This window comes from Tachysurus vachellii, chromosome 19 (assembly GCF_030014155.1).
Source record: "Tachysurus vachellii isolate PV-2020 chromosome 19, HZAU_Pvac_v1, whole genome shotgun sequence".
NCBI lineage: Eukaryota > Metazoa > Chordata > Actinopteri > Siluriformes > Bagridae > Tachysurus > Tachysurus vachellii.
Window position 1 is genome coordinate 3,430,714 of NC_083478.1, and position 9,287 is coordinate 3,440,000.

General features: G+C 42.1%; 1 protein-coding gene across 1 annotated transcript in view; it reads left to right on the top strand.

Annotated features, from left to right (window-relative positions):
• The window catches only part of cpne9 (copine family member IX), a 54,353-nt gene continuing 45,066 nt past the window's right edge, over positions 1–9,287 (top strand). The window contains exon 1 of the mRNA XM_060893928.1: positions 1–185. Within this exon, the coding sequence (XP_060749911.1) occupies positions 109–185 (77 nt within the window). The 5' untranslated portion in view covers positions 1–108. The remainder of the gene's footprint in view (positions 186–9,287) is intronic.

Genomic DNA, 9,287 nt, shown 5'->3' on the forward strand with positions numbered 1-9,287 from the left:
TCCGCTATGAGGAAAGCCGCTGTTTCTCTGCTCTCACCTCAGGCTCGGACTCAATAAATACACACACTTTAAAGCAGAATTGTTGTGAAACTTTGACCGTTTACAGTGATGGCGACCATCGGGGACTTCGACCCTTTAAACAGCAGCGTCCCTGCTACAAAGATCGAAGTGACCGTGTCGTGCAGGTAAGGAGTCAACTTTATAACCGTGTTTATGTCTCATGTCATTAACACTGTGCTGTAAAACACCTAAACATATTCATAAACAAGCAGAAACCTAATTAGGACACGTTTTGGACACCATATCTTGTTCTAATTAGAGGAATAATTGTAATATTTCACCATGAAAATACGGAATATATGTTAATAATAAAAGAAATATATAAAAGAAATTTACCACAAAAAAAACAGCATTGAAAAATAACAAACCAACAGCAATAACAGCCAAATTGGGCGTTTTTAATGACTGAATGCTGAGATTCATTTCCTCACGTCTTATAGAAAGTTCTCTACAGAGATGGGGGACCCGATTTGATTCGAGTCAGACTTAAATTTGAGACTTGAGACTTGCTTGACAAATATTAAAAAAAGACTCGACTTGACTTTGACTTGACATTCGTGACTTGAGACTTGACTCGGACTTGAGTTAAATGACTCAGAGATGGGGGATTCGACTTGACTCGAGTCAGACTTAAGTCGCATATTTGAGACTTGTTGACAAATATTAAAAAAAGACTCGACTTGACTTTGACTTGACATTCATGACTTGAGACTTGTCTCTGACTTGAGATAAATGATTCAGAGATGGGGGACTCGACTTGACTCGATTCAGACTTAAGTCGCATATTTGAGACTTGTTGACAAATATTAAAAAAAGACTCGACTTTGACTTGACATTCATGACTTGAGACTTGGCTCGGGCTTGAGTTAAATAACTCAGAGATGGGGGACTCGACTTGACTCGAGTCAGACTTAAGTCGCAAATTTGAGACTTGAGACTTGCTTGACAAATATTTAAAAAAAAAACTCGACTCGACTTTGACTTGACATTCATGACTTGAGACTTATTTGTGACTTGCACATGTGTGACTTACTCCCACCTCTGGTTCTCTAAGCTCAGACGTCCTGTCCGTCTGTCCGTCTGTCCGCCCTGTATCGTATATATCACCGTTACATTCATAGTGCTGAGCACTGAGTATCCTCAGCAGGACACGGCGGTCACGTGAAGCGTCTCCTCGGTTGTCTTTGTGTTTAATACTCATCAACTTTCCACCTCTTAAGAGAGAAGGAACAGAAGGAAACCCAAACAGCAGCTCAGCCAATGATCTGGATGCTCGCCGTGCTCCTCAGCACCGCCGTCCCGTCTCGTCTCCAGACCTGGCCTTTTATCCTCATCCTGAATAATGAATGTGTTGACTGCTGACGCTGATACGTGTTTGCGTAAAGCCTTAACTTTGCTAGGTTCATGCCGTATTGTCGCAGGGTGGCTCCTTTGAGAGGAGAAGTGTGTGCAGCTGTCCAAATTCGCCTGCTGTGTTTCTGGGTGAATGATGTTTGTTGGGATGATTCTCAGTGCTCAAGTGAGTAAAGGGAACAATTCGTATGAGTATGTCGTTTTTATGAAACAATAAAGTTTGGCCAGGTGATTTTTTTTTTGAGCCTGTTCCCATCTGGTGTCGTCTTCTGATGTCGTAGCTCGTCCACCTCAAGGTGTGCGTTCTGAGATGCTTTTCTGTTCACCTTGGTATAAAGGGTGATTTTATGAGTTGCTATATCCTTTCTGACAGCTTGAACTAATCTGGACATTTTTTCCTGCCCTTTTTTATCATCAAGGCGTTTCTACTCATGCTTGTGTGAAAATCCCAGGTCAGCAGTTTCCTAAACCCTCAAACCAGGCCGTCCGGCTGCTACCGTCAAAGGCACCGAGATCACACTTTTTTCAGTCAGATGTTTGATGTGAACATTACCTGAAGCTCTTCACCTGCGTCTGTATAATTTTTCTGCATCGTTCTCACGCCACACGATCGGTCGATTACATACCTGCACGAATATTCAGCTATACAGGTGTTCCTAATAAAGCGGGTGGTAAAAATTAGTGATATTATTTTATCTACTATTCAGAGTTATCAGATGCCTCCAAGTAACCAACCCTCAAGCTGTCAGCCACCTTAATTAAATCAAGCCGCCTTAAATCAGTTAAAACTCTTTAACACTTAAAAATCATGTCCGTTTTAGCCGTTTCATAATAGGGACTTTAAAGTTTAACTCCATACCTTAAATGATTTTAATCTGCATTACATTCCCTTTCCCTGGCGAATGATGCATATTAAAGGTCCAAAAACTTACCCTTGTGGGTACCAATTAGATCTGATGAATCAGATTTTTTACCAAATGGAAGGCTGCAATGACAAAACGGCTTAAGGGCTGTCTTTCTCACGCCCAATAGAAAAACCCTTACAGTGCACTGGAACGTTCTCTCGCTAAAATCCCACAAAGGACAAACCAGTGAGCTCACTATGTCCCCTTATTGGAAATTATATAATTTTCTGAAAGCTTTCAGCTTAAATAAAAATACTGGACTATTTTGATTTAGCTATATATTGTTTTTGAGTCTAACGACTTTATTAGCTAACCTACGATCCTGCTTGAAGAACTGTGACAGAAAAACGTGTGATTAAGGTAAAGATGAAGCTTTGGATTTTCCCTTGGTGACTTGTAAACTGTCCCAAAGTGTAGTGAGTCCTTACCCGAGTCCCAGTGAACAGGAGACACTGATTCACCACCTAGAGAGCTAGTGTGTCAAGAGTCACCTTTCAACTTGTGTGTGAAAATCCCAGGAGATCCACAGTTCCAGACATTTTTCAGACCAGACCCGTCATTTCCACATGATCACATTTTCACCTGATTCTGATGTTTAAACAACGACTGAAGCTCTTAAACTCTGCACGATTATATGCATTAAGCTGCTATGACATGATTGGCTGATTGGCTAATTGCATGTCATTTATTAATTGGTATTAGTAACATCTTTTTTAACTAAACTTCTCAGATGAACAGTTTCTCCTACTCGATTTGCTGTGAAGTTGAAGGAAAGCCTCGATACGCTGCCCACTCAAATAAACACACAAACACGGTTTTATCTGCAAGCAACTCAAGTCTAATCAGTGCTGATGTTCAGGTGTCTGGCTAATTTGCAGTCTTTTTTGTGCTCCAGTAAATAACTTATTATCAGAAATAACGGGATCCGTAAGGTATTCCAAACAACCGCTGGCATAAACAGAGACCGTGAATATGAAGTTCTAATTCCAACGATAATTACGGGTTCTTTGTGGTGCCAGATTACCGAAGCACTTCACAAGGGAAGCCAATTCATCAAGCTTGTTTGTAGCTGTCATCACAGGGAGGCCCAGATGCCATCCTGCTACCATGTCACTCAAAACACAGGGTTTGGAGGAGAAGCACAGAGAGACTGTAACAGCTCCAGACCTCTAGCTGGGTCTCTAATAAAATCTCCACTAGTGATAAAAACTTCAAGAACAAAAAGGTTGGACTAAATCTAGCTGTGCAAACATTCAACTTTAACACAAATATAACCTTTCTATTCAGTTATTCTAACTTGAATATGAATAAGGGGCACGGTGGCTTAGTGGTTAGCACGTTCTCACACCTCCAGCGTTGGGGGTTCGATTCCCGCCTCCGCCTTGTGTGTGTGGAGTTTGCATGTTCTCCCCGTGCCTCGGGGGTTTCCTCCGGGTACTCCGGTTTCCTCCCCCGGTCCAAAGACATGCATGGTAGGTTGATTGGCATCTCTGGAAAATTGTCCGTAGTGTGTGAGTGTGTGAGTGAATGAGAGTGTGTGTGTGCCCTGCGATCGGTTGGCGCTCCGTCCAGGGTGTATCCTGCCTTGATGCCCGATGACGCCTGAGATAGACACAGGCTCCCCGTGACCTGAGGTATTTCGGATAAGCGGTAGAAAATGAGTGAGTGAGAGTGAGTGAATCTGAATACACATGTACACTCACTGAGCACTTTATTAGGAGCACTACACTGATACTGTGGGTAGGTGGAACCTCCTTTGCTCAAATCTTCATGGCACGCATTCCACAAGATGTTGGAGACATTCCTTTGAGTTTTGGTCCATGCAAACATGACTTGTCCTGCAGCTCTTGTACCCTGCGGATCAAAGCAGAGCTACTGGATTACGATCCGTCGACTGGGAAGGTCACTGAAGAACACGGAGCTCGTTGTCATGATCATGAATCCAGCCTGAGACAACTTTGTCGCTCTGCTCACTGCCTTTGGAAGAGTCTCACTGCTGACATCAGAGGTATAGACTCTCTAACAAGCTTTTAATCCAGACACAAAATCACATGTTTATAAATGCATTTTATATTTGAACTACTTTATATACTTTATTATATTATTATTTGTTCTACCGCTGGCTGGTGTCTCGTCGCCAGGGATCGATCTACATGGTCAGCCAGTGACTCATGGGATTGTTGTGTATGAAGCTGCCTGGAGACCGTCATGCCTTCTTTTGAACCAATGTTGTGTCAGTCAGCTGTATGGTTTGGTTTTTATCAGCAATCAGGTCTGTGCTGAACTCAGAGTTTACGATGACCCATTAGTTCCTCAGGAGCTCTCGGCTGCACTATTATAAACTGTTGTAGAAAGGACATTATTGACATTTACATTATTTACTGTAGAGTGTCACCCAAATGAGGATGAGGTTCCCTTCTGAGTCTGGTTCCTCTCAAGGTTTCTACCTCATGTCCTCTCAGGGAGTTTTTCCTTGCTTGTTGCTCATTAGGGATAGTGATATATATATATATATATATATATATATATATATATATATATATATATATATATATATATATATATAGTATTTAAAAAAATTTTAAATTAATTTTAAACTTGTATATATTCATTTATTGTTATTTCTTATTCTTCTTATTGTTATATATTTATTTCTTTTTTCTTTCTCTTCTGTTTCCATACTTCTGTTAAGCTGCTTTGAGACAATGGGAATTGTTAAAAGCGCCGTACGAATAAATTGAATTGAACTGAAATATATTTTATTATTCTGTTGACTGTTTGTATGCTTTATATTATGCTGTGTGTTTTAAATGTATTTTTTGTAAGGTGACCTTGAGAGTCTGAAAGCCGCCCTCAGATAAAATGATTATTTTATTATTAAAGGCTGTGGCATTCAAGTCTTAGATTAAATCGGTATCATGGCAACGCTTGTACACCTACAAATTCATGCACTTCTCATATGGCATCCTTGCAATGTGTAAATATAGTCATGCAGATGTGAGCCAGAAGCTTCAGATCATGTTCATATGTATATAATGTAATAATGTATACAAGATATCAGGACCAGTGCCTTATATCCAGTATTGTAAGAGCTGCTGGTATAGAAAGTGAATCAACATCTTCTGACCATATCTGCAGTGCTCTCAGACTCAACGAAGTTTCAGCATGTTCTTTCACAACCGAATTGCTGTTTCGGTTTATTTAAGGTCAAAAGACTGAACCAGGTACTTATTTTAGTCTGTGGAGGTGTTTGTGACGGTAACATCCGTAACGGTTACATGTCACATAAGATTTTCTTCAGCGAGGCACAGAATAAACAAAGACTGCTTCTGAAACCGTGTTCTCTGTGTAGATTTTGATATCTTTTATATTACATAAAGATTCATAGTGTGTAACAGAGGTGGGAGTAAGTCACAAGTCACATGTGCAAGTCACAAGTAAGACTCAAGTCAGGAATGTCAAGTCAAAGTCAAGTCGAGTCTTTTTTTAATATTTGTCAAGCAAGTCTGAAATTTGCAACTTAAGTCTGACTCGAGTCAAGTCAAAGTCCCCCGTCTCTGAGTCATTTAACTCAAGTCCGAGTCAAGTCTCAAGTCAGGAATGTCAAGTCAAAGTCAAGTCGAGTCTTTTTTTAATATTTGTCAAGCAAGTCTCAAATTTGCAACTTAAGTCTGACTCGAGTCAAGTCAAAGTCCCCCATCTCTGAGTCATTTAACTCAAGTCCGATTCAAGTCTCAAGTCAGGAATGTCAAGTCTAGACTTTTTTTAATATTTGTCAAGCAAGTCTCAAGTCTCAAATTTGTGACTTGAGTCTGACTCGAGTCAAGTCATATGACTCGAGTCCCCCATCTCTGGTGTGTAATGTACAAACAAAATGCTGTATACTCTATACACCCAAAATAATGGTGGACACCCGAGCATCACACCCATATGCGGTTCTTCCACAAACTGCTGCTACAACGTTTGAGGAACACAAATGTAATCATCAAAGGTCTTTCTATTCTGTGCCGTTAATATTTCCCATACCCGTGTGCACAGCTTATTGAAGATACGGTTTTGAAGACTGGACTGGAATTTAATTCAGTTCAATTCAGTTTATTCGTACGCCGCTTTTAACAATTTCCCATTGTCTCAAAGCAGCTTTACATAAGTACGGAAACAGAAAAGAGAGACAAAAGAAATAAATATATAGTAGTAGTAGCCCTTTATTGTCACTGGTCACAGGTAGCAGCGAAATTAGCCATCAACCTGTCCATACATACAGTACATACAATATGACAAGGGGGGACAGGACAAGAAGACAGGGGATTGAAGAAGAAATACAGCATAACATGAGGGAGGGGAGGAGAAAAAAACAACCCCCAGACTATGCTCCTGTGGGGAGTACAGTGTGGGAACAGGAAAAACATCTCAGCAACATAAGCACATAATCAGTACGCCATAAAAACACACGACGTTCAAGGGAGGGGAGTGGGGGGGTGGGGGTGGAGGTAACCCATCACAGGCAAGCAGCCACCCGGTCCTGCTGCCATTCTCGGCTCTGGTCGCAGACCCGTTTGTCAGACTGGCAGTACAAAGCAGCAAAGACGTGGGGTGGGGGGTGGGGGGTGGGTCTACCGGACACCCAGCCAAGGGCATCCGGGGGCGCCGGGGAGGCAGGGTCTGAGACAGGCGGTGGTTCGCCTCGTGGAGGACCGCCAGCCCACCAGCCCATAATAATAATAATAAGAAAAATAAGTATAAAAATAAAAAAAATAAAATATACAATTAAAGTTTAAAATTAATTTTAAAAAGATTAACTTAAAATTTTAAATACTATATATATCTATCCCTATCCCTAATGAGCAACAAGCAAGGAAAAACTCCCTGAGAGGACATGAGGAAGAAACATTGAGAGGAACCAGACTCAGAAGGGAACCTCATCCTCATTTGGGTGACACTCTACAGTAAATAGTGTAAATGTAAATAATGTCCTTTCTACAACAGTTTATAATAGTGCAGCCGAGAGCTCCTGAGGAACTAATGGGTCATCGTAAACTCTGAGTTCAGCACAGACCTGATTGCTGATAAAAACCAAACCATACAGGTGACTGACACAACATTGGTTCAAAAGAAGGCATGACGGTCTCCGGGCAGCTTCATACACAACAATCCCATGAGTCACTGGCTGACCATGTAGATCGATCCCTGGCAAGGTGACCACCGGGCGACGAGACTCCAGCCAGCGGTAGAACATCAGGATTGATGAAGTAGCTCCGTAAGAAGAGATGATCAGGCTGGGAACTCGGACCACCTGGAGATCGGGAGTGGTGTATATAGCTCGACAGAGAGAGAGAGAGAGGAGAAAAATTGTTTAGTATGATTGTAATCAGATGATGGACAATGTAAATTATGTGCAAAGTGCAGACAGGGACCTTAGGCAAGACGAGCTATTACAGCATAACTAAAAGGCTGGTGCCAGAAGGCATGACAGACACAAGGGCTTCCTGGGATGTAAAGCGTCCCACCGCTCCACAGTCTGCAAACCTGAGCGACTTGTGAGGGTGGTGAGGAGACAGCATCCAGACATCCCAGTTCACCAAACACTCTGTGCCCATGAACCCTCCAGATCTGCTCCTTAACCTAAGAAAAGCTATTCATAAAAAGCTAAACTAACAAATGTGTTTTTAGCCTGAAGGACTTGAGTGTCCTGCACAGAGCTCGTTGAACACCATAAGGATGAACCGGAACACTGATTACACCTCAGACCTCCTCAACATCATCAGTGCCTGATTTCACAAAATCTCTTGTGTCTGAATGAACACAAATCCCCCATAGTCAAACTCCAACATCTAATACGTTGTCTTCCCAGATAAGCAGAGCTTATTATACCAGCATGGGGGAATAAATCTTCAATGGGATGTTCAGCAAGCACATATGGGTGTGATGATCTTTGGTTCACAACCCTTTGGCCATATAGTGTATCTGTTCATTCATCCACCAAACGCTAATGCAGATAAGTCGACAATCTCCTGCTACAATTGCAAGACGTGTTCATTCGGGGTGAAACGTCCGGGTCAGAGTCGCGTCCGACGTCTTCTGCGGATTCCGGTCGCTCATACAAGCAGTCAGCCGGGAGCAGACGAAATACATTTCTCTTTCACATCGGAGAAGTGACCTCTGTGTATTCTTCTCCATGTCTCTTCTCTCTCTCTTCTCTCTCTCACTCTTCCTTCTTTGTTTTTTAGTCCACCTTACAATGACTTGCTCCTTTTTTAGACATCACCTTGGATTCGGCAAATCCAGAAAGAACTCGCTGCTTGTTCTTCGACCCAAATAACCCTAAATTATGATTCTTGGCCAAATGGAGTTAAAACAAAAGCATAAACCTGCCTTTTACAAAAACTCTTTTTAAGGCACTTACGGTGCAAGAAAGCCATTTGAAAAGCATCATGGTTGCACAACACTATAATTACGGTTTACTGATTTTTGAGTGCATCGTTTATTTTGCCTGTTTGTCTTTTTTTTTTCCTCTTTTTTTCTCCTAAGTAATCTTTTTCAGAGGGGGCACGGTGGCTTAGTGGTTAGCACGTTCACCTCACACCTCCAGGGTTGGGGGTTCGATTCCCGCCTCCACCTTGTGTGTGTGGAGTTTGCATGTTCTCCCCGTGCCTCGGGGGTTTCCTCCGGGTACTCCGGTTTCCTCCCCCGGTCCAAAGACATGCATGGTAGGTTGATTGGCATCTCTGGAAAATTGTCCGTAGTGTGTGATTGCGTGAGTGAATGAGTGTGTGTGTGTGTGTGTGCCCTGTGATGGGTTGGCACTCCGTCCAGGGTGTATCCTGCCTTGATGCCCGATGACGCCTGAGATAGGCACAGGCTCCCCGTGACCCGAGGTAGTTCAGATAAGCGGTAGAAAATGAATGAATGAATGAATGAATGAATGAATGAATGAATAATTTTTTTCAGAATTGTACGTCCCACACGTGG